At 39.6% G+C, this 27,814-nt stretch overlaps 2 protein-coding genes across 4 annotated transcripts; both read right to left on the bottom strand.

The window, feature by feature from the left end:
• Window positions 1-883: 883 nt before the first annotated feature.
• On the bottom strand, window positions 884-19,190 carry CASP2 (caspase 2). 3 transcript variants are annotated; one of them, XR_014572467.1, is made up of 11 exons: window positions 18,631-19,025; window positions 14,461-14,628; window positions 12,709-12,784; window positions 10,091-10,185; window positions 8,354-8,530; window positions 7,297-7,425; window positions 6,767-6,857; window positions 6,592-6,653; window positions 2,936-3,085; window positions 2,736-2,845; window positions 884-2,130 (listed from the first exon to the last, which is right to left on the bottom strand). XR_014572467.1 is itself a non-coding variant. In XM_083799096.1 (11 exons), exons 2-11 carry the CDS (start codon window positions 18,778-18,780, stop codon window positions 1,996-1,998), a joined length of 1,281 nt encoding a protein of 426 aa, XP_083655222.1. In that variant the 5' UTR covers window position 18,781; window positions 19,050-19,190; the 3' UTR covers window positions 884-1,995. The 3 variants fall into 3 exon arrangements, 2 of the variants coding, with proteins under 2 accessions (XP_083655222.1, XP_083655221.1); XM_083799096.1 differs by lacking the exon at window positions 6,592-6,653 and adding an exon at window positions 19,050-19,190 and having other exon boundaries at window positions 18,631-18,781; XM_083799095.1 differs by lacking the exon at window positions 6,592-6,653 and having other exon boundaries at window positions 18,631-19,021.
• Window positions 19,191-19,596: 406 nt separating this feature from the next.
• TMEM139 (transmembrane protein 139) lies at window positions 19,597-27,515 on the bottom strand. Its single transcript, XM_083799223.1, has 3 exons — window positions 25,503-27,515; window positions 24,091-24,399; window positions 19,597-22,687 (listed from the first exon to the last, which is right to left on the bottom strand). Exons 2-3 carry the CDS (start codon window positions 24,363-24,365, stop codon window positions 22,282-22,284), a joined length of 681 nt encoding a protein of 226 aa, XP_083655349.1. The 5' UTR covers window positions 24,366-24,399; window positions 25,503-27,515; the 3' UTR covers window positions 19,597-22,281.
• Window positions 27,516-27,814: the final 299 nt, after the last annotated feature.

The raw sequence follows: 27,814 nt of genomic DNA on the forward strand, positions 1-27,814 counted from the left end.
AGAAATTATGCAAAATTCTCCTTATACAGAAGTTTCATTTCTGCACAGAGGTACAGCTCTCCAAATGGAAGATACTGCACAGATTAATTAATCAAACAAAAATTCTTTATTTTGACACCTCAAGGCAGTAAAATACAAGTATACAGAAAGTATATACGAAAGTGGCAGTGATAATGCAAGTTGATGCAATCCTACAGAAATCTAAGCTTTCAGAGTGGACTGCTTTGTCAATTTACGTATCTGTAAAATATTGCACCATTTCATAGAGGGAGCACTGAGGAAGGAAGTGTTTCTACTCCAGGGAGGTACAGCTGCAGGGCCCTATAGTGGTATCTTCAGACTAAGGCAACAATTGGCAGGTATGATTCTTCTTCTGTTTATCACGTTGTGTGTAAGGTAAGTGCAAGATTCATATTAATGCTGCACCTTTGTCAGCTGGAGAAAACACAGCCTTTGTTTTCCTGTGCAGAACAACAAAAAAGCACATGACTAATTTTCCTGCCTCCCTCCACATCTCTTTGTGCTTTCTATTCATAATTCTATCCTGAAAGAAAGATAAAAACAAAACAAAACAAACAACAAAAAAAACCACACTCATAAAGAATACACCAGGAACTATGCTAACTTACTGCTGCAGAATGAAGACAGGGACTCAAGTATACAGACTGTAGCCCGTACATAACCCAGTATATCAGAATTTAAGCTACTGCAGAAAATGTTAATGCCCATCTCCCACCATTACATCACACAGGAGTAACTGCAACTGGATATAGGCAAGAGGCAAATTACAGTGTGAAGAGACTGAATAGGAAAGTTCCAGACAAAGTGTTGGATTATAGCACATTTCTGATTGACCAGTTGAAATGACACTTTGCAAACAATATGAGCTAAATGAATAGCTTTAAAATGATCATGGCTGAAAACTCAATTTATCAGGGTAATAATGTGAAACTCTACCCTTTTAAATGAAAAGGAAACAGACTGCAGTGACCAATAATCTAAGCAACATGCTTAGACTGTAAAGAGCTGCCTTGAATATTTTCATTAAAAGAGATCCCTTTCCACAAGGCTGTAGGATTTCAGGGATTCAGTTATACAGTGCAATTTATAGACTCCTGAGAAGTTGGTGAAGTGTCTGAATGCTATGCCTGTTGTGGCATATAGGTACTATAGCAAACAAAATCATCAAAAGTAATACTCTATACAGTTGTTTCCACTTGGACTAAGGTGAGCTAATCTAGAATTTCTGGATTCAAAATTATTTCTGGGGCATTTTAATGAGACTCATTCATCTGTATGAGAAATACTGGATTTCCATTTGTTTTTCTAATAACCCAGGATGTCTTGTGTAACTCTTCTCGAGTTCTCTTGATAACTCGACTACAGAAAAAATGCACAAAAACAGACTTAAAGTGATCAAGATGGTAGTAGTGGTAAATGTCAAGTACTGAAAACAGTAACACTCCGTTTTAGAGAGGAGAAAGACTCTCCTTCACTACAGAGTTCTTCCCTAATGTACACAGAACCTGACTGTCATGCATGAAGAACCAGGCAGAAAGTATTTAAAAAATAAAAATAAAAGCATAAGATAAGTAGCATTTTATGAAACTTTTCCCTTTCAAAAATACTTATCTTTTCCAAAATGGTATGAATAGTCTGTTTCCCTTTTTGCATTCACATTTCTAACAAATGTCCTTATGTCGCATTCCAAAGGATGTTCCCACATTTTCCTAGTTGCAGCGCTGATCTGTTTTCATCAACGTCCATACATAAGGAATAAATCAGAATATTAGAATTTTAAAACCTGAACTGAATCAGATTACAAAGAGTTGCCAAATTATCTTAGAAAAAGACATCAAGAATTGGTCTGGCCAAACATAAAGATGCGTTCCTTGCTTGGGCATCTGATGCCACAGCCCGTAAGAATAGAAACGTAGACATCCATACTCAGAGTTCAATTTTGGCAGTATCTCTCTTCCAATGGAGCTGGCAGGGTTATTTTCCTGGCAGATAACCAGGAAATAGGTAAAGGTCCCGACAGAGTGTACTACAATATTCTGACATTTCCTTGCAGCGGTGGAATTCTGTGCCTGGGGCATAACCTTCTCGTTGCTTGATTTGTCTATTCACCTAAACATAAGATTAAAAAAAAAAAAAAGACTGTAAGGATTAAGAAAACAGAAGTAAGGAAAGTCACTGCTTTCCTTACTCACAAATTATTCTGTTTATCTTATTAATTAGTTGCTGGTATGCTGCTTTTCTAAACTACAGGAAGGATAAAGAACTGGGGTGCAGTTCCACAGTAGCTCAAGTTACTGTGGTCACACTGCAGTCTTCACTCTCTGTCCTCCCATTTTCTTAATCTTTCCCTTATGTAAGTACAAATGTTTGCTGCTATGTACCGAGACAGTTCAGGCAATGAAATCCACCTGAAAAAATTACTATTTCTATATAAGAAAAGTGGTGCTTGGCAAGTCAGATTAATTCTCCTCCTAAATTCATCATGTGGTCACACAAGCGTAATGGGAAGAGTCAAACACTGCATTTTTTACTTTGATTAAACTGATGTGGAATTGTATATAAATATATATTTAAATGGGAAAGGGAGTAATAATTTTGCTATGAATGGAGCAACAACACTTACTTAAAGAGTATATTAATTCTAGCAAGCTGAAGCAACAGAAGGTTCTTCAGAAACCAGGTAAATGGGGGAAAGGAAAGGCATTACATCTCACCTTCACCAACATGTCAGCCACATGAGTGTCGCGGGAGTCCTCTGCAAACACAGAGGTGAGTGCTTCAATATACCAGGATCCACGTTTGGTGTTTCGCATGGCCGCAGTGCCTGAGAAGAAAGAGTGTATACACTGAAGTTCCTGTGGAAGACAGACACATATAAACTTAAGCCCTAAGGATTAGTGCCTCTCCCCAGTACCTTTCAGACATGCATATCCACAGATCATATCTGAGCATGTAGGCAGACGCAGCTTGACATTTTCTTCCTTGTTTGCATCACTTTCCTCACAGCCTGGGGAATCTGACCGTTCTTTCCCATCTCTTTGATCCACTCCCCGGTCTGTCTCATCTGGGGGGGGGGAAAGGAGGGGGAAGGAGGTGAGGGACAACAAATAAGAGGGAAAAAATAAATTACAAGAAAAGAAGAAATTATCTTGAATTACTGGACGTAGTTCTCCTTACTTTTGGGCCCCTGTCAGCAATGCCACAACTGATGTCAAACTGAAAGCTTCTGTGTGAACAGTTAGCTTTTTCAGCTGTTTTAAAAACTCATCTGAAAGTTCTCCTGCACAAACTAATACAGACACCAACAAGTGCTGAACCTGCTCAATGTAATGCGACTGGTAGTCTGCATGGCAATTGATTTTTTTCCTTCTTTCCCATGCAGATTAATGTAGATAATTGGCAAAGCAAAGAAATTTCTGAGAGTTCTTCATGATCTGTGGAAGGATTTGATACCTAGCCCTAAAAGCTTCTGTTTTCAACTTTTGCCTATGTTAGAAATTCAAAACATGACTAGTCTAGTTTGCGGTGCTTAATACCTATTGCAGAATGCAAACAAGAGCTGTAATGTTAGTTGCTATGGTTTAACTCCAAGAAAACATTAACCAAATATGTCACCTTCAAAATCCTGACTATAATACCATTTGCTTCAATCAAAACCATAATATGTGCAATAGGAAAAAGCAAAAATATTTTGACTCCAAACACTAGAGACAGACATCTACAGTACATAGATTTTAAAACCTGGACAACATTTAATGCCCTTTCTAGGATTCATTAGTATGTATTATGACAATTCTAGATAGCCCCAATTGGTTGTTTACATGACACAGATTTTCCATTGTAATCTAGACTAACAATAGTGGCAATAACATTAAGAGTCAAGCTATGTTGCAAGAAAAATAAAGCTACATTTTTACAGGCTTTCTATTTAATTTTTCCCTTTTGTTCTTGTATTATAACACAAAAATCTACTGCTCTACTTACTTCCTAATAGCATGAATCAGATTCTAGATTTAGGAAGCATAAGCATCCACTTCAGAAGCCTTCCTGTTATGATGGTGCTAGGTCTCTGTTGCTATGTTGTACTTAAGAAATATGTTTGGATTTCTAACCCTTTTACAGGCAGTGGCACTAGTTGCATCTTGTAAGTACACACAGGAGATGGTCAGTTCATAATGCAGCAAGATGGTTCTTCTTTTCCTCCAAAATGAAAACAACAGCGAGAGAAGTCTAATTGTCTTATAGGCTACATATAGTCTATGATTAAGGTTCCCTAGCTCAAAATTTAGTGAGTACTCCATTATGTTCCTTCCTCCTCTCTTTAAGATAGCAATGCATTTTTTTTTCCATTTTTAACTACACTTTTTTTCCTCATGCCTTTTATCACTCTTCTCCAATCCCTTTTTGTTCTGTGATCTTAAAACTTCAGTGGACTGTTCATAGCATATGTTACCTCAGATAAGAAGAAGGTAATTTTATAGCCAAGCCATATTATTCATGCTATCATCATTCCATATTGCAGTGTATCAAATCAAAGATTTTTTCATTAAAAATTCAGAATTAGAAGTCTTCCTTATGCATTTGTCTTCAAACATCAATCCAGTCAACTTACTAATGTAACTAAAAAGTATAAAGCATTAACTATGTCAAGATATTACTTTGCATATTCAAGCTCTAATTTATATCACCAATAACTGCTATCCAAAAAGATCCAATCTGTTTAAATTTCCCTGAAGCTCATAGATTTCACTTTTCCCAATTGATTTCAGTAACTGCCAACTGCACATTTGTCAATATTTATCACAGTTCTTCACTTTGTTGAACCAACTACTATATTAAACACAGATACTAAATAGGTTTAAAGCCTCATTTGATGTAATGGTGAAATCTGACTAGTTATCATTTCTCACTGATTTCTGTCACCATTGTGTTTTGATCCATGACAGTAAGTGGACTACTTCAATTTTTTAGTAGACTCCCTCCAAAGGTCCTTTGGAAATGAAGTAGACCATACCAACTCTTCTTTATCTACATTTTTTCATGTGTCATTGATAGAAGAAAGATAAGGCTTATTACATGTAGTTAGGGGAAAAAATATCCTCTGCATTTCTCATTTTACTTCAACTGCTTTCAGCTAACTTGCAAGGCACAGAGATATTGATTACTAATCTACTACTTGTCCACACTACTTGGACAGCCTTTTAAATACTTTTTGTTTTTTAAAGCAGCATTGGCTGGTCTAACCTTTAAATGCCAGCATCAAAAGGCATACATTTTGTTGACAGCTCAATTGCTTCATAACTAGTATTTCTCTCTGACTATTAATCAAGCTTTACACGAGGTTAAAAAATATATTTAAATAAAATAAAGTTGTTTTTCCCCTTTCAGTTGCTCAAGTCTCAATCCTTTGCCTACTGCAATATCCCAGTTCTGCAGCATTCTGCATAGCAAGCTTCTCACTCTTTCGTAACAAAAATTTTTTTGGGAAGAGGAAGGCCAAACAGGATGTCTTAACATGAACAGATCCATTATAGTAACATTACAGTCAAATAAACCTAATTACCTAATAGGTCAGCAGTCAATTCTGGCTTATTACACTTATTTCCATACTGTTAAGAATCTGCATGTTCACATTTGTTCAAGAATATTTAAACATTCAATAACATAAGGAACAGAACTGCATTAAATTTATAGTGTAAAGATGCACATTACAATATTCCCAAATGCTTAAAGGATCAAATATTTTTGATACTCAAATATACTCAAATATTTTTGATACTTCACCTAGGCTTTATAGTTTTTCCCAAATTAGGATGAAACATGATAATAGGCGAAGGAAACATGCTCTTGCCTAGAGGACAAACTATAAAGCTCAGCTTAAAATGGAAAAAAAAAAAACAAAAACCAGAGAAAATTAAAAACAAAAAACAAAACAAGAAGGGGAAAAAGCATACATGTTAGAAAAGAGAACTTTTCTATCATAAGAGAAAAAAACAAAGCTTTCTAAGACAGAACTTCTCTTTGGAGTATTCGTGGTTTCACAGCTATCTTTTTAAGTCCACCTTAGGGAAAAATTTGGCCATTATCAGATCTGAAAAGTAGTTTGTTTTAGACATATGTTTAGTTACAACAGGAGGAAAAATGAATAGCAAAATTAAGAAAAAACAATAGGAACATAAAGAGTGGAAAAAGAACAAATCTGAGAATTAAGAGAACAATTTTATAATCACAATAGTATGTGAAAAAAAGATTGAAAGCAGGAGATTTGTAAAAGAAAAAGAAAACAAAAAAACAAGTAACAGCTAACTTTGACAGCTCATGAGACAACAAAACAAGAGACAACATATCCAGGATCAAGTGAAAGACAGGTATTCAGACAAGACTCCAGTGCTAGTGTACCACTCCATGCTGTGCTGTAATTTGATGCACCGTAAGCCCCACTCCCCCTATTGCAGATATAGCAAGAGAAAGTTTCAATATATGAGTGGGCTATGATAGAGCTTTACATCTGAGGTGCTCTGGGGTCTGCAAGTCAATGCACACACCTCATGCACAGCAAAAGACACTTACAGAGCAACAGATGCAGTGGCAGCAGCAGGGCAGAGGGAGGTGAATATGGATCCCACTTACACCTGAGAGAAGCAAAGAGGAGAGTTGACAGCAAGTTGAATGTGAGGGTGTGTATGTGTGTAAAATGAGCCTTAATAGCATGCCAAATCATGGCTTCCAGTATTTGGGCACTCACCTCCCCGGCAGGCTTGAATAAAGAACATTTTGGGCTTATTCTGGAGATTTGGGCAGTTTGCATTATCAAAGAGCCGGAAAGCTTCCTGCAACTGAGAGAAGGAAAAAAGCTAAGTATTCTTTATTGCAGCCTTCTGTGAGCCAAACTCAGTGTCACCTTGTTTCCCTATATTTTAGTTATTACCTCACTACTCTTGATATTTTATCCTTTATCTACTAACTCTGTGACAAACATCCACCGAACCCTAAGCTCCTATTAGTTTGAGATCATGCACTCTACCTAGTACATGTAACAGGAAGAGAGAATAGGGTAACAACTTTCTTATCTGGCATATATATCTATGTCATTCCTTATCTTACAGACTTCTCATAGCTCTCTCTGCCATTTTCTTCCCACAAGCTCTTATTTTTGCTTTTTTAAAAATGTAAATCCTCAGCCTCCCCATCAATTCGCTTTCCTTTTTTTTTTTTCTCCTTTCATTTTTACTTTCCAAGATGTAACCTACAACATACCAGGACAAAGTAATATACCTGTAGCAGTTTGCCATCAATGCCATAAACTCCACCCTCTACACCATGGGAAAGTAAAGCTACTACACAGGAATCCACGTCCCGGTGATCAGGCAGCTTAGAGAATCTCTCCAACGCACTCTGCATTTCCTGGAAGAGAGAAAAAATGCTTAATCCTTCCCAGAATTACATAGGGAAAATGGGCTAATATGAAGGGAAAAATAAAAATGGCCCTCCAGTTACAGAATAAACTACATACATCAGATTTACAGGACAAAAAAACATCTGTTCCATAACAAATAGCAAAATGTTCTTTTGCTTTTGTGTATCATTCAGTCCTAGGTATAACATTGTTTATTAGGAATAACTTAGGACTTCTACTTTTCCATACTGTCCAACAGGGGGACACAGCAACTATCAGAGTTGGTATATGTGGATTTAACATAGGAGAAAGCAACTGATACTTTACACTGATACTTTACAGAGGTTTTGTACTGACACTGGAGTCTGGCTGGGATACTGGACCATCTTAACGGATACATATTCTGGTACTTTAGACATTCAAATATGATCAAAACACATCAACTATTTAAGGCAGAAAACTTCAGGAAATATGATAACTTGGCAGGTATGGAAGACTTAAAATGTTGTAAAAGCTGCTTTCTTGAATAAAACACTCTTTAACAGGTTCTGTAATGCTTAAATATTTGCAAACCATAACTTTTAGGATAGCAGAACACTGGAAAGGGCTACCTAGAGTAATCTGGAGCCTGTTCATTCTCAGTATTAACACACATGCCAGGTGTGGTCTAGATATTCTTGCACCTCTCACTATAAGGGCAGTACTTCTTGTGGTCCTTTGTGATCCTACTTCATATGGTAACTCCTTTGTCTTCCAAGCTTCTTATTTTTGGTATGCTAGCAGACATCATCCCATTTAGCCTCCTTTTCTATTCAAAAGTGACTACTCATGTCTTCCTGATCAAGCTTAGCTAAACCAAAGCAGACCTCTTAAGATGCTCATGTAACAGCTACAAACTCAGCCATACTGTTTGTAAAGTACTAGGATCCTGCTTACCTCTGCACTTTGATCATGAAAGACAGTCACTTGATACCCAAGATGCTTGAAAAGCAGCTCCAGGGAAGTACAGTCCACATCTCCACCTGAGCGATACTCCAAGTCCTTCTCACTATTGAAATGGACATTACTGAGAATAAGTGCTAAGCCTCGGGGCTCCGATACCAGTTTATATGCCTGAGAAGAAGATTTAAAATTGGTAAATTTAGACTATACAAGGAAATAATAGAGTCTCAGAGCAGAACACTAAACCCTATGTCCTAGGTTGATTATTAATAATATGCAGGATTTCTACTTTGAGACGGCACGGTAGAGGTCAAAAAAGTGTGGTTTAACATAACGAATGTTTATATTGCAAAGGGTTTCAAAGGCAACTATTTCTGTAAGTCTCCACAACTGATGATCTTACAAAACTATTAATAAGATGTTGTAATACCTTACCTTATTTCTTATTTTAAAAGGAATACAGCTTACACATTTCATACTGTGAATTAACTAATTCTTGCTAACGTTTTTCGTTTTTCTCCTCCTTTCACACACACACTAGTATGACCAAACATATTTTCATCATACCCATTGAAGGCCTAGCGTAACATTAGGAAAGACTGAGCTAACAGTTCTTAATTTTGGTTGGGACCAAGTAGAGATACAAAATACCATGTGAGCGCAACGGTAGCAGAAAGGGACAATGAGTGACCAGTTCTCAAAGTTAAGAAGATGTCAAAAAATGTTAATAGGGAAAAATGCTAATTTAGGAAAGGTGTCTTTGAAACAAGCTTGCCTCTCCCACTCTAACAACGAACCAATAGTAAATAGTAATAGCAAATCCCTGTAAACCAGAAGTAAATTTAATACTGAAGGACCTAAATCGGAAGTAAATTTTAATACTGAAGGATCATATCAAATAGGGTGTAAACAGACACAGATATAAAAAGAGGTGAGTTAGACTCACACTGATGTTGCCCAATTGTAACTTTCTGTTGGGGAAACCTAAACAAAGCAAAACAAAACCTGCTTTGCCTTGTAACAACATAGAGCCTTTAACAGAAATGTTAAGCATTAGCATGTAGTGTAACCCTAGTAAAGTGTCTGCCCTATTATATGAAATGCTTAGTTTTCCTTAAGCCTACACCATCACCACAACCTATGCTTTACGAACAGAACAAACAAGAAAATAATTACGACTATCTGCATAACTTCTGCAGCTACAGAAAAGGATTAGAAATTCAGGTTGTTCTACCCAGGACTGCACAGAACTCTGATCTAATTTTTGTGCCTAAGGAGACATTTCCCGATACAGTCAGCAATTAAAACAGCCAAGATTGTGACAATGTGCTGAAAAACAGTTCTAATATTGTACAGCCATTTGCAGAGTGTGTCAGCACACAAAACACAGAAGGTAGATGGGGATGCAGACAAATAAATATGAGGCAGTAATATACACAGCTTACACAGAGCAACAGAACAGAAGGCATTCCATGAAGTTCTTCATAAACAAAACCCAGAGACAGAGATTTGTACAGAATTACACAACTTCTCAGAATTTCTTGTCACTTTTAAATGAGAACTACATCAAATCAAACGTGATTGGTAAGAGCTCTCAGTTACAGCAAGAGCATAACACTAAACTACATCCCAATGAAGTACATGTTTCAACTCAGTTGTAAGTAGTACATGTTCAGTTGATATATTCCAATACCTCACATTTTAAAGAGATTTTCTCTGCCAACTACTTACCAAGTGCTGGTGATCATGATAGAATTCTGGAGTGCAGTGCTTCACTGGAGGAATTGGTGGACCATCTCCATTATCCAAAGAATGTTCCACTGGTTCTATGCAAAACAAAAATACCAGTAACAACAACAAAAAAATACTAACTGAAAAGTCTCTGCATAAGGTAGTAATTTGCATATTAATAAGTACATATTTATGGATGTCTAAAGGTACATTCCTGTATTATTCTATTCATACATCTAAAAATTTTGATTGATCAGGGACTGTACACACATGATGAAAAATGGCAGAAAAAAAACCAAACATACTGGTACGGTATACCTATTTATTATATTTTTTATTGGCAACAACCTTTAATATTCTGTGTCATTTGTGGGTTAACCTAAGGCCTATCAAGTTTAGTTCTAGAGAGTGTGAAAACAGAATTTATATCTAAAATTAGAGCAGCGTGCTTTTCTGTCATTTTGTTCAGTATCTCATCCATTTCCCAGTAAGGCTGATGAACTATTACTAGAAATATTAAAATAGAAAAGTGTTCTTCCTTCCATAAAAGATTCCCATTCTCACTGGACACAATTCTCTTTCACCTTTTATACTGAACAGGTACATTAGTGATCAAACTAGACATTTCTAATTTCCATAAAGTGCAATGCTCTTTCTGCCTTTGAACAACCCTTTACCTCTGGTCAGCAGCAGATAAAGGGAATGAGAGTTAACTAGTTGCCATTTACAGACATCCTTTCCCCTGTCCAGAAGAGACTGAGCTAATAACATTCATGGTCTCTTGAAATCCTTTTTTAAGCATTTTGAGACATGGTTCTCCCAGCTGGAGGACCATATACTTGTACTGAGTTTATGTGGAAAGGTTTTTGTAGTGGGTGGCTGCAGGGATGGCCTCTGTGAGGAGAGTCCAGAAGCTGCCCCATGTTAGATAAAAGCCAGCTCTAGCTGGCTTCAAAAGGAACCCTCTGCTGGCCAGAGCTGAGCCAATAAGCCACGCTGTTTGCACCTCTGTGAGAGCAGATTTAAGAAAGTGAAAAAACTGCTGTGCAACAACACCTGGGAGAGTGAGGAGTGAGAAAGAGCCCTGCAAACACCAAGGCCAGTGCAGGAGGAGGGCAGGAGGTGCTCCAGAGCAGAAGTTCTGCTGCAGCCTGTGGAGAGGCCCCTGGTGGAGCAGGCTGTCCCCCTGCAGCCCATGGGTCCCACATGGAGCAGATCTCCATGCTGCAGCCCGTGGAGGAGCCCCCGGTGGAGCAGGTGGTTGTGGCCTGGAGGAGGCTACAGCCCACGGAGAGCCCCCACAGAAGCAGACTCTAGGCCAGAGCTGTAGCCTGTGGAGAGGAGCCCACGCAGGAGCAGGTGATCTGTCGGGAGTTGCCGCCCGTGGGGAATCCACGTTGGATCAGTTTGTTCCTGATGGATGGACCCCCTTGGTATGGACCCATGTTGGAGCAGTTCTTGAGCTGCCGTTTGAGGGAAGCTTGCGCAGGATCAGTTCAGGAAGGACGGCATCCCATGGAGGGACCCCGTGTGGAGCAGGGGAAGAGAGTGACCGTGAAGGAGTGGTGGAGACAAAGTGTTAGGGACTGACAGCAGCCCCCATTCCCTATTCCCTTGTGCCGCTCAGGGGGAGGACATAGAAGAGGGTGGAGGGGGGAAGGCGTTTTTAGTTGGCTTTTAGTTTCTCACTGCTCTAGCTTGTTAGTAATAGGTAATAAATTATATTAATCTCCCTATCCTGGTTCTGTTTTGCCCATGATGATAATTGTTGAGTGATATATCTTCCTGTCCTTATCTCAACCCTTAAGCCCTTTTCATTGTCTTTTCTCCCCCTTTCCATCTGAGGAGAGGGGGTGAGAGAATGGTTGTGGTGGAGTTCAGCTGCCCAGCTGGGTAAAACCACCACCACAATGCTCTATAAAAAAACTATAACCTTTGTAGCTTTAAAAAAAACAACCCTTGAAAACTAGACACCTGTTCTTTAATATCAGAGAGAGCTCCTAATAACCACCACAGTTAAAGCAGTGGTTAGGGTGCATGAGTACTCTCCAGGTGTTACCAGATATAACATATAAACTAACAAGGAGATCCATTCCAACAACCAGTTCCCTGACATGAGTCAAAAATTCTTGCTAAAGAAAAGTTGATTTGCTGAATTCAATGGGAAGCTACAGCAGTCTGTATCGGGCCCACCTTACTTACATACCACCTTACAATTATTTGTTAAGAAGAATACTGTCAACAATCAGTATCTTTCCACAGCTCTAGTTCACTTATACTCTACTGTAAATTTAAATGAAGAAGAAAACCCTTAAAGATCTAAAATTTTACAACTGACACATTCTACTTAAGCAATGAAATTTCCTGTAAGAATAAAGGAAGCTGACTAGAATTAATTAGGTTCTCTTTCCACTATGCTATTTAAATATAATTTTCCAGCCTATTTCTGCCTCTTATATCTGATCATAATATAGTCAGTTCATTTTCAAGTTTGTATTCTGAGGATGAGCAAAGTGGTGGCAAGCTTATTTGTAAAACTGAAATAGGAGAGTATTAATAAAGTAGAGTCAACCAACCAGATAACCAATGAGGTATTCATGATGTAATGTATGACTCACCAATCCAGCGTGGCTTCTTTGAATTACATGATTCACATGGAGGGAGTGGAAGATTTGATCCATAACAGTGTTCAAGCTACAAGACATCCAATAAATCCATGAAAAGATCAGCAAAAGACATCTATTTTTTTTCTTTACACTACAAAGCTGTAGGTATCACTGAACAAAGATAAAGGTATTTACACACATATACGACTTGCTATAATATATTCTATATATATTATATACAATTTAACATAAAACACTATACTGTGGTTTACATCCAAATAAAACAGATCATGACAAGATAGCAGCAGCACTTTCTGTTAATACAAAATTCCTTCCCTTCTTTGCTCATCTCTACTTTTATCCAAATGCCCTTTTGGGACACCTTACTCTTATTTTTGCCAAAACTTGTTTTGTTCAATAACTCCTCTTTTTGGTTGCTTTCAAAATTTCATTGTTTGCCTAGTCTAATAAATTATAAATTTTGATAAGGCAACATCTCTGCTCAGAAATATCTGGTCGTTCTTCCTTAGTATAAAGCACGCTTACTGAGAGTTTCCATCCTTCTCAATGCACTGAGAATACTGAATCTTTATTAAATTCTTCCTTCAGTCTGGTATTAACAACAGCAGATAGTGAAATGGTAAAAATAAAGATAACAAAATTAGGAAAGGGAAGTCCCTCCCTACAGCAGAGAAGACTGTCTTTTAGTAGCTTTCTACTTGGAGAATCTTTGAACACTAAATTAAAAGATTTTAGAGAAAAAAAAAATGCAGCTTTTGTGTTCTTGATGACACATCAATAAGAATGTGTTAAACTTAAGAATGTGCAGGAACCTCATGCAATTCAACAAGAAGTGCACAATCCTGCACCTGGGGAGAAACAACCCCATATGCTGGGAGCTGACTGATTGGAAAGCAGCTTTGAATAAAATGTCTTGGGTTCCTTCATAGAAACCAAGCTGAATATGAGCCAGCAATGTGCCTTTGTGGCAAAGAAGGCTAATAGTATCCTGGGTTGCATTAGGAGCATTGCCAGCAGATTAGATAGAAGGAGGTGACCCTTCCCTTCTACTTAGCTCTGGTGAGGCCACACCTGGAGTACTGTGTCCAGTTCTGGGCTTGCCAGTGCAAGACAGACGTGGACATACTGGAGGGAGTCTAACAAAGGGCCACAAAGATGATTAAGGGACTGGAGCATCTCTCATACAAGGAAAGGCTGAGAGTTAGGACTGCTTAGCCTGGAAAACTGAAGACTTAAGGGGATCTTATCAATGTGCAAAAATATCTGAAAGGAGACAGCCTCTTTTCAGTGGTGTCCGGTAAGGAGAAGAGGCCATGGGTACAAACTGGAACACAAGAGATTCTGTCTGACCATCCCGACACAGATGGGAGACTGAGCACTGGCACAGGTTACCCAGAGATGTTGTGAGGTCTCCCTTCTTAAAGATATTCAAAACCTGTCTGGACATGGTCCCGGTCAACCTGTTGTAAGTATCCCTGCTGGAGCAGGGGGGGGATTGAACCAGATGACTTCCAGAGGTTGCTGCCAACCGCAACCATTCTCTGCTTCTGTGTGAAAATTATCTTCATCTCAAATTCTTTTCACTATCTTTTTATTCTAAGGCTACTGCAAGTTTCAATTTGCAACTAAATCCCATCCTTTCCACTAAAAGCATTTTTTTCTAAACATTTGAAAAAAATGCCTGTATGCCCAAACCCAACCCCAAATGCAGCCCATCCATTTTATTTTTTAAAACTGATATACCCGTGCAATCCCATTGCTTAGGTTGGATTCTGTCTTCAAGATTATTTCCTCCAGATGCTGCTGTTTGGTTTCTCGTAGAGCTTCACAGAAGGCTGAGAAGGCATAAGGGCCTCTCTTGGGCAACAAATTGAGGAATTCCACATTTTGACTGAAGCTCCCAGACTTGGCCTAGATCCAGAGAAGAAACAAAACCAACACTCAAAGTAACACGCCAACACAATTCATTTTCATTTCAGTTAAGCTTCAGAACAACTCGATCTTTTTCCTTCATGTAAATATCCTGTCACCATGCTTAGCTGTGCTAGATCCTTTCTTACAGCTTTTCCTAGCTGATTTCACTCCCACCCCTCTGTTCCTACTAGCTCAAGGGGGAGAGTATATGACAATGAAGCAAGCCAACAATTCACACATTTCCTCGTGCAGTAATACATCCTGTTTCCTCTAACCTCTTACTTCCAGTTACTGTCTGAATAGTATTGGCTTATCCTCCTTCAATACACAAAGTCCAGAACACGTTTTCACTACTGCTCAATGTGTTTATGGTCTCAGGCACTAATACACAAATCCCTTGGAAAGTGTGAATGAAAATATTTATTTCATACAGTCAATTCCAAAAAGACACTATATATGTATAATGTGTTACATTTACACCAATGAAGCAATATATGGTAGTGTATGAGAAAAAGTAACAACCAAAAATTAAATTTACGTTTCTGTAAAACATTCATAGGAAGTTCTAATTTTTAGCATGTTAGCAGGACATCTGCTAACAAATTGTCTAATTTATAAAAGCCTTCCCTGTGTAGAAAACTGAAACATCATATACTAAAATATTGGCTACTGAAAGTAAGTTTTATGGGTTCCATGGAATTGACCTTACATTTTTAAAATTATCACTGTGATCCAAGATCTCTTCATTTTTTAAATGATAAGAAATGACTGGTGAGTTACACTGAACCAAACACTAACACTGCACGAGCAATCATAGGAAAATCAGACAAAACACCTTAAGGCACACGTGTAAATCTTATGCTGCACGACTTTCACACCATTATATTTTCTTTCATGAAATATATTCAGCTTGTTCTTCAAAGTAGTTTGGCTTTTGTCCTGCAGCATTGGAATGATAATGCAAAATCTTTTTGATCTAATGTTACTACTAAAATTTCAAGCTATGTTCATTCATGATTGGCTAATAGCACTCATTTTTGTATCAACAATGTCCCTTGACTTCAGTGTTCTGCCCTTTTCATTATTTAACAAACTTCTTACTAAAATCAAATCTATATTTGCTGGATGGTCACACTCAAAAATTTGTGGTCAATGGCTCAATGACCAAGTGGAGATCAGTAACTAGTGGTGTTCCTCAGGGGTCAGTATTGGCACTGGCACTGTTTTAACATCTTTGTTGGTGACAGCGAAGGTGGGATCGAGTGCACCCTTTGCAAGTTTGCTGATGACACTAAGCTGTGTGGTACGGTTGACACACTGGAGGGAAGGGACAGGCTTCCAGAGGAAACCTGGACAGGGTTGAGAGCTGGGCCTGTGCAAACCTCATGAAGTTCAACAAGGCCAAACGCAAGGTCACGCAACTGAACTGGGGAAATCCAAAGAACAAATATAGGCTGGGTGGCCAATGGATCAAGAGCAGCCCTGAGGAGAAGGACTTGAGCGTGTTGGGTCCTAAGAAGCTCAACATGAGCTGGCAACGTGCTAAGAAGCTCAACATGACCTTATAGCAGCCTTTCAGTACTTAAAGGGGGCCTACAAGAAAGCAGGAGAGGGTCTCAGTCACAGAGTGTAGTGATAGGACAACTAGTAATGGTTTTCAACTAAAAAAGGGTAGATTTAGATTAGATATTCCGAGGAAATACTTTACTGTGAAGGTGGTGAGGCAATGGAACAGGTTGCCCAGAGAAGCTGTGGATGCCCCATCTGTGGAGATGTTCAAGGCCAGTTTGAATGGGGCTTTGAGCAACCTGCTCTAGTGGAAGGTGTCCCTATCCATGGAAGAGGGGTTGGAATTACATGATCTTAAAGGTCCCTTCCAGTCCAAACCATTCTATAACTCTAAATTCCATGCTTCTTACATCTCCCTTAGCTCCTTGGTTTATTTCACTTCCCTTAGATTACAAAAGTTTGTTTGTTTGTTTAAGATATTTCCAGAACCAATTTGTTTATTCTTCCCTTTGATTTTAAATCAAAGAAAAATATCACCAGCATATTTTTTTTTTAAAGACAAGATGGTTTAAAACAATTATTTATCCAGATCTTCTTCATTCTATGACCTTTTTTTTTTTGGGTGGGGTAAGGTATACATGGAAATTAGATATTGACAAATCCAGGAAAACCTATGCTCTATTGTCAGATACAGTGGCATTTCTCTCCTGCTATTTCCAGGAAGGTGTATGATAGTTAGTGTTATGACACATTTTCAACAACAGTCTGTGTAACAGTTCTCCTAAGACCTTACCACACATTTAAGCCAGAGAGTGTAATACTATTGTTTTTCTTCTAGAGTACTATGAATTTGCAAAAAGGACAAAGTGTTTTTTGGCTCAGAAGATCTTTCCTTTAAATGCCTGTTACTTTTAATTTATCTATTGCACTCTAATGATTAGTATTATCCTGCAAACATTCCTGTCATTTCTATCCTGCCAGTGCAACGCATACTCTGCAGCATTACTGTTTCAGTTGTGAATGTAGTCCTCTTGCCCCTGTCAACTTTATATTTTTGCTGTAATTTCCAGCTTCATATCCTGCAACAGTAGTTCAAGTCACTCTGTTCTCTTGATCAAGCTGCTATTTCTATTCGTATACACCTAAGCTCTCACTTTTGTGTAGAAAGTGTACTGTTTACCTGACTTTTCCATCCTAAAAACTTTCTGCTTACTGATTATCCATTAGTAAGTACCTCTTCATCTTCTTTTACTCATTATATCCAGAAGGGAAGACTCCCTTAATCTTCTTCCTCCCTGTCTTAGTTTAAAACAACTTGACTGCAGCAATATTTTCTAAGAAACTAATTGTATTTGTCATTATCCTGACTTTGAGAGGACTTTTTTTTTTCCTTCCAGTGACTAACTGCATGTCAGCAACTGAGCATCTCTAGTAACCACCCATACTTTATAAGTTCCTGAGTCACCCTTTGACTTTTAACATCTTCCTATTATTTTTGTCCTCTTTCACTAGGAATAGAAGCTACTTCAGGTAAGACTGCCTGCACCTCCCATGACTTGGCACAAGTATCCCTGACGTGTCACGAAGAATTTCACGTTATCTTTTGGTGCACACCAAGTCAAAATTCATCAAAAAGTTTTTTCCTTATTCCTTGAAAAAACTTTGCCAGTCTCAGGTGCATTCCATCTGCACTAGTACCCAGCGAACAGCTCATCATTCTTGTTTTTAGAATCTGTTCTTAAGACAGGACCATCAACCTTACTTGACAAAGAGCCTCTCTGTTGCTTACATGACCCTTAAGATGTACTTGACTTGCACCTTCAGTTGTTACCTTCAGTTTCCTTTCTCTTTGAAGACCTGCATCTCCTTTCTGCAGTCTTCAGTGTATTATTGTATGCTTAGGGCCAATCCCAAATTATTTCTAATGACTTATTTTCCTCAGTACCCACTGCTCAGCATAAGTAACAAAAGCTTAGGAACAGTATTTGTCATCTTTAGAGTCTTCGGTCATGTAAAATTCTTCACGAAATTTACAAAATCACATGAAATATTTAAACAATGTGAAAGGTGTGCAAGCACCAGAACAAACTTGTTTATAATAGGTTTATTTATTTCCTCCCACAGGATTATTTTGGAAATTGGTAGTATTTCCACCTTTACAAATTAAAAAAAAGAGAAGCACAAAATAACGATAAAGAGCTGGAAGACACCACCGGACTCATGAAGAAGAGTCTACTACAACTACATGCCAGCATGCAAACTAATAATTTATTAAATTTCAGTCAAAACCCTTACCACCCAAAGTAACTTACAGTTCTTGTGCATGTTGCAAACAAGCCCTATCGATGTTTGGTGCATGCTCTCCACACATAACCACACAATAAAACACAGGTAGCAGAACGTGAGTTTTGCTTTGCTGCCACTGCCAAGAGCGGCACTGGGCTTAGGCAGAAATAAAGCTGACAGCGCAGCAGAGCGCGAGCCGCGTACCTGTATCATTTCCATCATCTCAGCGGTGATGATGTCCTTCTCTATCATATGCTCCATCAACTCTTTCAAAACCAGCTGCTTTGCCAGCATCACCCGGTTCTTCTTTAGCGCTTCCTGGTGACAGCGCTGCATGCCGCACGCTCCCAGCATCCTAGCGCGAGAGGGGAGACCAAACCCGGACTCTGTAGCAAGGAGCTGCCCTTCACCTTCCCACCTTTCTGCCCAGGAGGGGCCTCCCCGGGCAGGAGCCGCTCCACAACAGGCGGAAGAGGCCTCCAGCACCCGCCCCGACGGGCCCGGGCCCTGCCAGGGAGCTGCGCGCTCCCCCTCCCACCGCCGGTTTCCGAGGCCGCAGAGCGCGCGCGCTCCTCGCGTTCCCGCCCTCCCGCCCTCCCGTCACCGAGCGCGCCGCCGCTCACCGCGCCGCGCCGCGGGCCCAGCGATTCAAACAGCACCCCGCCACGGCGCCTGCGCAGAAGCTCCTTTCCCTCCCCCCCCCCCCCGCCGCTCTCCGCGCTTTGCGAAAACTAAACAAAACAAAACAAGACTCGGCCCTCTGCGCGTGCGCGCTCCCGCCCCCCCCCGGCGCTCACCGGCACCTGAGCCTCGCTGTGCGCGTGCGCCGGCTTGCCCGCCCTCACGGGTGGGCGCGGGAACGGGTGTGGTGAAAGTGTCCCCTGGGGAGGGGGTTCCCTGAGGCGGAGAGGCTAGAGTGATTGCAAAATCCGGTTAACGGGAAGGCTTCTGCGAGCAGATTAGAATTAACAGGTGTGCTTTCTTTGAAAGCGTACCAGTTCTGTGGTAGTTTTTATTTCCTATTTTAGCGCTTTTGTTATTAACGCGTTGCAGCAGAAATAAAAGCGAAGGGCTTAATTAACGTTGAGCAAGTAAAAGAGGGAAGAAAAGTAGCATGCAGGCCGCACAGAGGACACTTGAAAGAGATAAACAAAACAAAACAAAACCCTAGTGTTCATAACTGATGACTTTCTTTATGTCTTTCTTTTGACTATTTTCTGTCTGTGCCAGTCAACTGAATTTCTTTCTGACACTGAGAGAAGTCCTGGCTGTCTACTTTAGGCATAGGTCTTTTCCCATGTTATACACCTGTATTGTATTTTATTGTGGTTTGTTCATTTGCAGATACAGGGAGCAAGGGGACGCCTTCTGAAACATGCAGAAAGTGACTGACTTAAAAAAAAAATCACTTATCTATCAGCAAACTTGTCTCATATTGCTTTTATGACAGAGGTTTCATAGCTGATTCATCATTAATAGTAATAAAGAGATTCAGCTGTAGACTTAGAAATTGAACTCATCGCTTTTTTTCTAAGCTAAGTTTGTCAAAAAAGCATAATGTAAGCAGGTATAAATCATGGCTTTATGAAATATATATTTTGAGAAGAAAAGTGAACAATGCCACTAAGTATTTTTATGTAGTCTTGTTTATTAATAAACAACATACAAAATGTTTTCTTTCAACTATAAAGAATCAAACAATAAGAAATAATTTATTTGCTTTTAGCCTATGATATGAGTTAAAAATGATGTAGGCGTATGAAACAATGCTGTGATGATTGCTGCCTGCAGTCATAAGGAGATCTGGATGACCATGTTTGTTTTTTGTTTGTCTTTCTCTTTTAATTTGGACATTCACCAGACCTGAATGTCTCTTTGTTTACTGCAAACTACTTTAACAGAGTCTAACACTTAAACTTGCCCATTTTAAAAGACTGAATAGCATCACTAATTGATGAAAGCTAGAACCTGGCTCCAAACCAGAACTGTCATGATGAAGACCACCTGTGCTTTGTGATTCTTATTCTCAGGTGCTCTCTGCTACAGTCACAGCCTTGACAGACAGACTGCCCCTCTCCAGGTACCGGAGAGAAATGCCCATGCATGGGGTTGTTACGGTGAACTTGGAGTGTTGACCTTCCTACGCAAACACTTGTCATGACGACAAAGTATATCAAGTGATCTGGTTGGGCCTGTACTATGACAGAGTAATAAGCCCTCCTGTAAAGCTGTCAAAACTGGTGGTCCACAGAATCATAGAATGGATGAGGTTGGAAGGAACCTCTGAAGATCATCTAGTTCAACCCACCTGCCTAGCAGGATCACCTAGAGCACATTGCACAGGTTGGCATCCAGGTGGGTTTTGAGTATCTCCAGAGAAGAAGGCTCCACAACCTCTCTGGGCAACCTGTTCCAGTGCTCTGTCACCCTCACAGTAAAGAACTGCCATCTCATATCGAGCCAGAACTTCCTGTGCTTCAGTTTGTGCCTGTTGGCTCTTGTCCTGTTGCTGGGCACAACTGAAAAGAGGCTGGCTCCATCCTCTCAACACCCTCCCCTCAGATATTTATATATGTTGATAAGGTCTCCTCTCAGTCTTCTCTTTTCCAGGCTAAACAGGCCCAGTTCTCTCATAGTGTACTCATATGACAGGTGCACCAGTCCTCTAAGCATCTTCGTATGCCTTTGCGGGACTCAGTCCAGTAGTTCTATGTCCCTGTTGTACTGGGGAGCCCAGAACTGGACACAATACTCCAGGTGTGGCCTCACCAGGGCTGAGAAGAGGGGCAGGATCACCTCCCTTGACCTGCTGGCAACACTCTTCCAAATGCAGCCCAGGATACCATTGGCCTCCTTGGCCACAAGGGGACATTGCTGGCTCATGGTCAGCCTGCTGTCCACCAGGACTTCCAGGTCCCTCTCTGCAGAGCTGTACTCCAGCAGGTCACCCCCCAGCCTGTACTGGTGCTTGGGGTTATTCCTCCCTAAGTGCAGGACCCTGCGCTTGCCCCTGCTGAACTGAATGAGGTTCTTCTTCACCCAACCCTCCAGGCAGAGGGTATGTGTTCCATTGGTGACCTCTTGCACTGGAATAAAAAATGGTGTTGTCTTCCTTATGTTCATCACCTGCAGGCAGTGTAGGTTAAGAACCTTCTAAATAACACATTGTTTCATAATGCCACAATTGCTCTGAGGTTTTCAACCTCGAGCTGATTGGCAGCAAAGTGACAGTATTAGGTAGTGCCAGCTTCCAAATGAATACAGCCCTCCTCCTCTCAATGTTAGCACAACTGAGAATGTGGTGTGAGTGCAGCAGAGGCATAGCAACAAATAGCACAGATCATAAGTTTGTGTTGCTGTCAAAACTTTTACAATCAGGGAACTGCAGTCTCAGTCTCTCAATAGGAAATTTAGGGTGGCTGATGATCACAGAACTCTCAGTGATACTGTTTGCACAGGCAAACGGTAATGCACAGGCAGAATCTACTCAGAGCTGTTTCTATTCCTCCCCTTTCCAAGGCAGCTTGTCTTTCCTTATGATTCGCTCTTCTCCCCTATAAAGATATATCTCCAGTTTTGGTTGTTGCTATATGTCACACAATTTTCTCTTCAGTGACTTTGTTTATTTTGTGCCAAGATGAAGCATCATGGTATTGCACTGAATTATATAGTGTGCAAAGTTTGTAGTGAAATTAGATGCTATGTCTGTAGTTCAGCTCTGGTTCAAGGAATGATAAGACAAACTTCTCCTGTTTCAGGCATGAAAAAAATCAGCTCTTTCACCTTCCCTCCAGGGGAACCATGAGGTTCAGCCAGGTGGGGGTTTGGTCCTGCCTTCATAGAAGGTGGAATTAATCATACTGTGGAGGGCTGGAAGACATCTTCAAAGACCTCATCGCTGATGGCACTCTCATAAGCAGGTGGTGGAGTGAGCGGCTCCAATGGCTCAAACCTGTCTGTAGTACCTTTCACTTCATGGATGTCTGAAGCAAATCGCAATCTTGGGGGCAGCACCAGCTGCAAGTGCATCCTGGAGCCTGTGTCTGTCTCAGAGGTGATCCTTGTGTCTGATGCCACTGAGACCCTGAGGGTTTCCATCACAGTCTCTTCCTGGGCAGGCGATTCAATAGCTACATTGTAAGGGGGGGGTTCACTCAATGGTGAGGGCACTGAGCCTGGATTGGATGCAATTGTCCATATCGCTGGAACTGACATAGTCATCACCTCCTCGTATGTAGGTGCTTCATAGGCAGCATTCACCCTATGCACAAAAGCAGAATGTCAGTTACACTGGTTATTTTACTGATTTTTTACTTTTTATTTTATTTTATTTTATTTTTATGTAGAGGCTTGTAGTTTAAATAATGTAGAATAGGGACCATGCTAGAATCAGTAGATGGAACTGAGGCAGGATATTTCATGTGGTATTATTGCATGTCATATTCTGTTATTGCATCAGTTCACTTATCCAGCCAGCTTAATACCTTGCTTCCTGGTCTAGAGAATGGCTCATCTGACCATTTTCCCACATTCACCAGAATAAGTTTAAAAGAAGAACCACAAAAACACACTGTTAAATTCAGTGTGTTAGGCTTAGCTTGATATCTACTCATTTAAAATCTGCCAGCAGTTAACAGTTACTACAAGGAATTACAGATTACTAGTTATTTCTCTGAATAAAACAGGACTTTGCTTTTTATCTCTGTTTTAACACAATAGCTCAGTGTTCATCAGTATTTAAGAATGTAAGTGGAGAAAAATAAATCATTTCATTTAAACAAGGATTTGCTATTCTGCCTTAAGAAGAATGCCTGCAGAGAAAATTGTTACCTTAGAAATGTTTTCCCTTTTAGGACATATATTTAAATAAATAGAAACTAGTTTTCTTTTAGTATGCCCCCAAACTATCAAAAACATCTACAGAATTTCTTTCTCTCTAATCTTTCTAAAAATAAACACAATAACATTTTTGCATTCTTACAACACTGTACATTTCAACATCAAGCAAATTATGCACCTGGATAATGATTGTCTGGATTATACAGACAAGGAAGCAAACATACAAATAAAGTTAAACTCTTCAACTACAGTACACAGATTGTGGGTAAATTAGATGATAAAGTGCAACCTGCAAACATACATGAATCCAAAAAGATGTGTGAGTATTCAGAGACTCTCAAAATCAGGTCCTGTTAGTGTCAAGTTGGGTTTTTAAGACTGGAAACACACCCAGTTACAGATTCTTTTTTAAAAGTTTGCCAAAGAACAGTTGCTTTGGAGGTCAGGTTTATAGAACTAGACTGAGTTAAGGTTCAGTATTACCTCAGCATTTTTTCTTTTTCCTTGTCTGACTCATTGGCGGCAGGACTTGATTACTCAAGGGAAGATAAAACGAGGCCTGATCTGTTTAACCTTGGTAACCTTGGAAATAGTTAGTAGATCAGTTCCCAGGAGGAAGAAAATATATATTGGACAGGATAAAGGAGATCCATAGCACAGACATTTGTAAACTATACCAGAGTAATGAAGGAAAACAACCTAAAAAAACCTTTTGTCTTCTGGAATGGTTTCTGTGTTTGATTCCCTAGTGGAAGGGCAGCAGAACAAAACGATTTTAAGGAGAGAGAGAGAGAGTTACAGAGGAATAACTGAGTTGGTGCTTACCCTGCTTGGCTTTGTCTGTTTGGAGGTATCTCATTTGTGTCACGTCGGTGTTGATTCTTCAAGTAACACTCAACAAACACGCTCAGCAAATAGCCAATCAGGCATACTCCACCTACCCCTAGGAAGAAGTAGCCTATTGGGTTAATGTTAGATGAAATGGCTAGCATGGTGACCCCAATGAGAAGAGCAGCAGTGAAAAGAAGCAACAAGGCTTGGCGGATGTTCTTCCAGTGTGACTCTAACCACATGGTAGTATGGGTGGTGGTAGCAGACATTTGAGAACAGATAACCAGTTAAGGGGACAGACATCTGTGGAAGATAAAATATTTTTTCAGCTTGAAATGTGGCCATACAAACACGTTACCAGTATCATGACCAAAATAACATGCATGCACAAGTTTATTCCATCATGAGAACATGCAGCTATAGACTGTATGTTCTTATGATGGAATATTATCCATCATGGAATTACTATCCAGTAGTAAGCCTGGGAGATCTGTGCATAAATAGATTCCAATGTAAATTTACTAGAATTTCCTGTGTGAGTGCATATTGAATAATGGGAATGCTTGGACTTGAAGGCACGAGACATAAAATGCATAAATAGACCATTGGCACTTACTCTCAGGCTTATCTAAAGTGGTAGAGTTACCTATTAGTTAAGTCTAGGATACAAATTTGATTCTGTGCACTTGGCATAAAAGTAATAGATGGAATAGATGTAAAGGTTTATTCTAGGACATTTTAAAATTGCACAATGAACATTCAGGTACTAGTTCAGATCACAGAATAAAGGTAGCCAAAGGTGCTCTCTGTCCCAGTAATTGAATGTCCTCTGTGTAGCATTTTAGCAATAACATTATATTAGGTTCTAGATATAGCTTCAGTATGTCTTTTTTTTTGTAAAATGTAGACACATTTTAGTACAAGTCTGTATCTTCAGTTCTTTTCTTTTGATCTACATTTTTTTTCACCATTCTATTCTCACCAGTGCCCCTCCTATTCTTAGTTCCAAACCACATATCTCTGAAAGAGACAGTAGTTCTTGTGTACAGTCAATATGGAATGAATACCAAGGATCTGTGGTATTCAAGAAATACAATCATTAAGGAGTCATCTAGTATGTGTTACACTAACATATATCCCACCATTTTGATGAAGACTGCTTTGAATGAAAAAAGTATGACAAAATAGGCATGTTTTAATTACTATAAATATCCAAACAAATACAGTTTTATATAGTTCCATGTTACATTGTGTGCTTTTGCACACTAAATGTATTCTCTTGTTACACAGCAAAAATATGTAAATGTATATATATATATATAAATGCCAGATAAAGAAACACATTGTTTCTGAACAGATTATGTTCTTACTACCTTATTTACTGTCAGCTTTAAACATAGACTTACCAGAACGAGGCTTTGGTAGGTAGGAACAGTCATGTTTTAACTTCTGTCTTCATCACAAGGAGATTCATGCAAGCTCTTCTGTCCCTGCTTCTTCCCCTTCTGACCTGAGGACAGGATACCAGTAAAAACTCTCCCTTCCTCCTTTTGAGTCTTCTTTCAGGGACACGAGGAAGATTTATTTTGAAAGTAAAAACTGGAAACTAGTGAATATGAGTAGGCACAAATCCACAGGGAGATCCTGTTGTGCTGGTCGTGCGTGGGAAAGTAGAACCTCAGCTTTCCAGGTTCTGACTGAAAAAATTTCTAGATGATCACACACCTTCTACACTTTTCCAGCTCTTCCAGGTCTGTCCCACGAAAGCAGGAAACTCATTAGAAAAGAGGGCGGAGTAAACAGAGGGGGAGTGCTTACCTGCGTCAGATATGTTCTACTTTCATAAGAGAAACTCTGCTCTGAAAATTACGTTCTCTCTATACAGCAGAAGAATCTTGATCTCTGCCTCCCAAAGCAGGAAGGACTGCAGGTCCAGCCTACATCTCATGGCCCACATATAAATCTGTTTATGAGTTCTGTAAAATGCAAATTTGTACATTTTTCTATCCTGATTGGGTGCTGCATGTCAGGTATAGTTTTATGCCATCTTTGATTTTACAGACAACAGGAAAAAAGGTTACTATTTTATAGAGGGCTGGATTAAAATCCTTTTTACTCCCAGGTGTATCTGGGAATGAAGAATATTGGTAATCAACAGAGCAGGTACAGAATTACTTTTTGAGTCAGTTACCACCTGTACCTTTATGTCTGAAAATCATTGGAAGTTCTCAAACACTGAACATGAGTTATGTCAAGGGTCTAGCTGCAGCTCATGTTTATTTGTAATAGGAATATGTCCTGCTAACTGTTTATTAATTAATATTGAGGTTATAATTCATCATGGGCCAACAAGGTATGGTATGGAGTTTAACAAAGATAAAAGTAAAGTCATGGATGGGTGGAATAATGTCAAGCAGGTTGGGGTCTGGAATGGAGCTCTACCGAAATAGGCCTGGTGGTCATGATAAACAACAAGCTATGCAGGAGTCAGCAGTTTGTGCTAGAAGCACTGGAAGTAAACTGTCCTGAGCTGCATCAGTAAGAGTATAGTCAAGAGACCAAGGGTATGATTATTTCACTCTACTCAGCACTTGTTATGACATACTGAGATTATTGTGTACAGTGTTGGTCCTCCCAACAATTGAACAACTGGATGTGATCCAGTGAACTGCCACCAAGATTTGAGTGTTGGAGAACTTGACAAGTTAAGAGAGGTTGAAGGAACTGGGTTTGTACAGCCTAGAGAATGGAAGGCTTGGACAGGTGGGGAATGCCTACTCACGGTTTTTCAACACCTAGTAGGTAGTTACAGAGAGGATGGTGGTACTCTTTTCACAAGGATGCATGGTGACAGGCAGGAGGCAATAGGGAAGAGGGGAGCCTTCTGAATGAGAGAAACAATCTTCAATGTGAAAACAAGTAAATGTTGCAGTTGCTTGCCCAGAAAAGTGATGGAATCATCTTGGCTGGAAATATTTAAGACTCAGCTGAGTTTAAGGCCCTGGTTTCAGACTAGATGATCACCCCTTCTAGCATAAATTTGTTTATGCTTCTGTGTTTCTATTATTTTCACCTTTAGAGTTGCCTTTTTGGCTGGTGACATATAAAGACTTTCAGCTCTCTGGTTGTTGCCAATTCTTTACTTTCAAGAGAATTCCGTTGAAGATGCAAGACTTAACATCCATGTAAAGAGGAGGAAGTCAGGCTTCTGGTGTGAGCATGTAATTCTGCAACACTATCATCTAAATAGGAAAACTGATTTGTTTCTTATAGCCTTTTCTGTTTTGGGGTTGCCTAGTGTTGAGAACGCCTTAACTGATAAGGAGGATTTGACAAAACTGTTTTCACAGTTTCTCTGCACAGAAAGTATGACGGAATGGTGGTGGAATCTGATGCCTGAGCACAAACAGCAACTTCCTTCTAACCAGGTAGCTAGTAGGTTGGTAATGGTTAGAACTGTTCCTTAGAGATAAAAGATTTAAATCCTACTTGGTTCAGAAGGGAATAAAAATACAATTTAGACCTTGGCTAAGTGTTCTACTTACTGAGCTATTCTAATAAAAGAGCATCACTATCAGAAGAATCATTTTCAAAGAAAATGTTTCCACTTTTTAAAGTAGCAAGTTAAAGTATGATTTGACAAGGCAGCTGAATAAAAGTAATAGGTAACTGCTGTGGAAAATGGTAGCCCTTTCTCCTTCTGCCCTCTTCTCCATCT

The sequence above is a fragment of the Anser anser genome (assembly GCF_964211835.1).
Source record: "Anser anser genome assembly, chromosome: 1".
In the NCBI taxonomy this organism is placed as follows: Eukaryota; Metazoa; Chordata; class Aves; order Anseriformes; family Anatidae; genus Anser; species Anser anser.